Below are 2,500 nucleotides of genomic sequence, written 5' to 3'. Positions count from 1 at the left end.
AAGTCTCTGATTTAGCTGGTTCATTTTTCGTTGTATCTTAGTTGTATCATAGTTGTATCTTGACGATGGGGACTGACAGTTAAGCTACACAACAGTAGGAATGGTTCATTATGACCCGAGTGAAGTCATAATGAATTATTGCAAATGTGATTATTGCAAATGCAATAGTCTGAAAACACAAATATTTCTCCATACCCTTGTTTCTTTTTTCCATACTTATCCAGACCTGGAAATTACTAAAATCAAATTCCATACTTTTCCAGGTTTTCCATACTGCATAGGAACCCTGGCAGTACAATGTGTTGTTTACACGACCATGTGTATTGTGCAATGGAAACAATGGGTTAGCACAATTGGCCTCTGGCACAGTAGATTCCTCTCTAAGGGAGCGGAGTCCAAGATAACAGCACCTGGCCTCAGGTGTGCTGCTTGAAATCCAAACAGGAAGTGATGGGGAGGGAGAGAAGGTACTCACTTGGGCTCCGCCACCATGGAGATGACACACTTCCTCTGGGGACCCACGTTGGTCCAGTTCTGCGCCATGGTAACCATCGCCCCGGCATCCAGGAGACCGTAACCATAAGAGTGGCTCACTGTAAACAAAACAACAATAAACAACATTCATGACGACCGTGATGACCATGTGTGCTATACAGTAGCTCAAAACCACATTGAGCATCAACATCCTGGCACATCACACCCACAGGTTTCAGAGTCAATCAACATCCTGTCTTACTTCAACACTTAATATTTATACAATAAATACCCAGACATCATTCCCATACTCATTGAGACTTCTACAATGACACATATCTGAAAATGTGAACAAGTGAGAATCCCAGCATGCGGGTGAGACATTAGGTGCATGAGACACCAAATTGTTTAATTGTGTTGCCATCACTGCTCACCAGCCTCAACTAGAGCTGCAGACAGCATCCGTCTAATCAACAGACTCTTAATGTCAACATGCCGCCACTATACAGCAGCATCATTAGGAAACACTTAGCAGTGTGCACACGCACACACACAGACACGCAAACACACACACACAAACGCAAACACACACACACACACAGACACACACTCCTGATCCACACCACTGAAAGCCCTGTGTTTTCTGAAGGGCTTAATGTATGCTGTCTGTATCGACCGCCTTTAAGCTCAGCGGACACAAGGGAGGGAGATTGGCTTTGAGCGGGGAGTTACATAGAGTTGCTGATGTAGAGTCAGATATTGTGTGCGTATGTGTGTGTGTGTGTGGGGGGGGGATCAAAATGATCGGCGGTCAGTCAGAAAAAACGACTGGTGGTTGTGGAGAGAAACAGGCGTATCAGTACCTTTGCGGCCGATGCCATTGGTCTTCCAGTCGTCTGTGCTGAGGTGGGCGGGCCGAGAGGTTCGCACCACCAGGTGCTGCATGTCCCTCCAGGTCAGGTTTTGACTGCGGAGCGGAGCGAAGAGAGAGAACAGGATTAACACACTCGTTTACAGTAGGATGTAGGCTTCATCACCACATTACCACAGCAGCATTAGGATTAGTCCATTTCTTTGTTACACATAATATATTACTTTATCATTTCTGAGAGAAATCCATTTATACAGAACAAAGGATACTTTCCAACAGCGTGAAATAATACAGAAGAAAAACAATGAGACAAAATAGGATTAGACACCCTTATCTATGAAGACGACAGAGGATGACAGGAGGGGAAGGACAATCACAGGCTGATGAAAACACATTAAGCGCTGATGTAAAATAGTGAGGAACAGAATAGCAATGAGAGATAAACAGAAGTAGAATCAAAAACAGAGACAATAGGAAGAATACTACATTGGAACTGAGACGAGTGCATGAGACAGAATTAAAAAAGGTACGTGGAAAGCCTAAAGAATTATGAATTAATAACCAGGATGTAATGAAAATAAATATCAAAAGCACAATAACAAAATCAAAAAGCTAAAATATGTAAGCAGCAGGCAACACAGCTGTTTGCCGCGGGTACATCATCCCATGATATTACGCTTCTTCAACAGTCTTTTATTGCTGTTGCTTGAGGTATACTTTTACAATTTACTAGCTGAGGGACATATTATTGATGTGAATATGAATGTTGTTTCATCCCGGATATTGCCTGTATCCCAGACACATTTTTCCTAGCCAGTGTGTGTGTGTGTGTGTGTGTGTGTGTGTGTGTGTGTACATTTGGATTGGATATTTGAATGGATTTCCAGTGCTGATCCCTGCATTCTTAAACACAGCCTGCCATAATAAGCTGAGGTTAGAACTGCCCGGCGAGTGCAAGACTGAGGATCAGAGTGTAAAGCCAACATGCGGAGTGATGTGTGTGGGAGGCAGGACACAAAGAGCTGTAGTCCAGGCTCTGACTGGGTTTCACGTCCACAGTGAAAAAATACGTCACAGAAAATGACTTCCTAATCGGGCACGTGCTGTTGGCCTGGTAAGAGTCAGCACGGAGGTGGACGGCCTTGGCTTCCATTC

At 44.0% G+C, this 2,500-nt stretch overlaps 1 protein-coding gene across 4 annotated transcripts in view; it reads right to left on the bottom strand.

Annotated features, from left to right (window-relative positions):
- furina (furin (paired basic amino acid cleaving enzyme) a) overlaps positions 1-2,500 on the bottom strand; it is a 135,800-nt gene that overhangs the window by 16,510 nt on the left and 116,790 nt on the right. For all 4 annotated transcript variants that reach the window (XR_012987276.1, XM_076287127.1, XM_076287129.1 and 1 more), the window contains exons 11-12: positions 1,338-1,441; positions 476-593 (exon numbers count right to left, since the gene is read on the bottom strand). Coding sequence is in view for 3 of the 4 variants with exons in the window: in XM_076287127.1 (XP_076143242.1) it covers positions 476-593; positions 1,338-1,441 (222 nt within the window). In the remaining variant the exon portion in view is untranslated. The remainder of the gene's footprint in view (positions 1-475; positions 594-1,337; positions 1,442-2,500) is intronic.

The sequence above is a fragment of the Alosa pseudoharengus genome, unplaced genomic scaffold (genome assembly GCF_046254945.1).
Source record: "Alosa pseudoharengus isolate Yale_2024_CS ecotype anadromous, Long Island Sound unplaced genomic scaffold, YU_APseudo_1.1 YU_APseudo_1.1_scf_16, whole genome shotgun sequence".
NCBI classification, from domain to species: domain Eukaryota; kingdom Metazoa; phylum Chordata; class Actinopteri; order Clupeiformes; family Clupeidae; genus Alosa; species Alosa pseudoharengus.
Note: the sequence above shows the minus strand (reverse complement) of the source record. Positions and strands in the feature narration are given on the sequence as shown.